The following is a 1583-nucleotide window of genomic DNA, read 5'->3' as shown; positions in this document are numbered from 1 at the left end:
GTTCAACAAATGTTTTGTACTTTGGCCACCTCAACTCATACTAGGGGTTAAGCGTATCTCGGTGGTTAGTGATAGTTAACCACTGGTGATGCGCTTAACCCTGGGGATTTAGGATTATACTTCGAAGTATGTGCACGCGGGGGTAGGACGAAGTCCCGGGGTTACAGGGTTACGGGAAGAAAATTTGCTTGAACGGTTTTCAGTCTTGGCTGAACGGTACAGTATCCAGTTTTATTGAACGTTTTCCCATAGCTTCCACACCCACCCCTGGGCCAAATTGCGAATGCGGGTGTTCGTTCTGATCCTTCTGATAATTTAACGAAGCGACAAATGACAGAGTAACAACCACTTAGAGTGATCAGTGTGTTGAATACAGAAGGTATCATCCACCAAGTAAATGATGCAATTGGATGAACACCTACCTCGTTTAGTTTGATTGGCTAAATACGTTTGTTTCGTGCCTCTCATTGGCCAAACCAAATGTACATATATATTAACAGTATGTCATTAATTGGCACTTTACGTTACCCCGGTAACGAAAACGAACTGTAGTGGGGTGGACTTCCTACAGAACTTCTCATGCGCATTTGTACTATGTATAGTGAGCTTAGTACTTCGAAGTACGTTCTAAGTTAGTAGTACTACCGGTAGTTCTACGTATTAGCGTGTACGTAAACTGCACTAAACTGCCCATAACGTTATCGAGTTAGTATACCGTACTGTATAGCACACGCATGCGAACTTTCTTTTATGTATGTATGGACGGTAAATGTGGCGACCAATAATATCCATCTGACTCTCTGATGTTACCGCATATAAGGTAGTTCCGTTAAAGATATTATACTAGTATATCCGCAGCCGTCGAAACAATTTACAAGTCCACACACAACAACCTCAGAGCCAGATCGTTCGTGAATGAACTAGTTTTGTTGTCTCACAGCTGTCAATTGAGTACTTCGAAGTAAGTACGTACATACTACGTATAGTGTTGCGTAAAGTATCATGGAACGTGCAGGCACACCACGCGGTTGAAATTGTCGTTTCAAATCGATAACACACATTACCACGGCTCCTACACCATCCAAATTCACAATTCTTAGCCATGGCTACAACAAGAACCCCTCGCACCCCACCGAAAAAGAGTCATTCTTGAATATCCTTCCTCCAACCGACATGAAAGCCAGCCTTGTCATCACGCTTGCAACTACTGCGATTGCCGCCAGACAATCGTACGAAATCCTCACCTCGGCGGACCTAACCGCCCTCGAGCAGCAACTGGCCAAGTGGAAGGCGTTGTATGGCCCCATTGCCAAGGCCAACGGATTCCTCCCCCCAGTCACCACGGAAACCTTCCTAATCAACGGCCATACTGTCGAAGAACTCCAGCGCTTCCACGACACTGTCCAAGACGTCCAAGAAGCAGCCTTGGCCAACCCCGACGCTCATTTCAGTCCGTTCAACCAGTTCGCCCTCTTGACCAACGACGAGTTCAAGAATGTCTTGATGAAATCGTTTAATCCGCAAAACTTCACCAACGTCGCGCCCTTGCCCGAGTTGGCAAATGAGCGCGCTTCTGAAGCAGA

General features: G+C 45.9%; 1 protein-coding gene across 1 annotated transcript in view; it reads left to right on the top strand.

The window, feature by feature from the left end:
• Window positions 1-1173: 1173 nt before the first annotated feature.
• Window positions 1174-1583, top strand: part of H257_14688 (hypothetical protein) — a gene marked incomplete at both ends in the record, with an annotated part of 7029 nt that continues 6619 nt past the window's right edge. Inside the window, one exon of the mRNA XM_009842578.1 lies at window positions 1174-1553. Coding sequence (XP_009840880.1) covers window positions 1174-1553 — 380 coding nt within the window. The remainder of the gene's footprint in view (window positions 1554-1583) is intronic.

Source organism: Aphanomyces astaci, assembly GCF_000520075.1.
Source record: "Aphanomyces astaci strain APO3 unplaced genomic scaffold supercont1.60, whole genome shotgun sequence".
In the NCBI taxonomy this organism is placed as follows: Eukaryota; Oomycota; class Saprolegniomycetes; order Saprolegniales; family Verrucalvaceae; genus Aphanomyces; species Aphanomyces astaci.
This window is presented reverse-complemented; position numbering and strand designations above follow the sequence as displayed.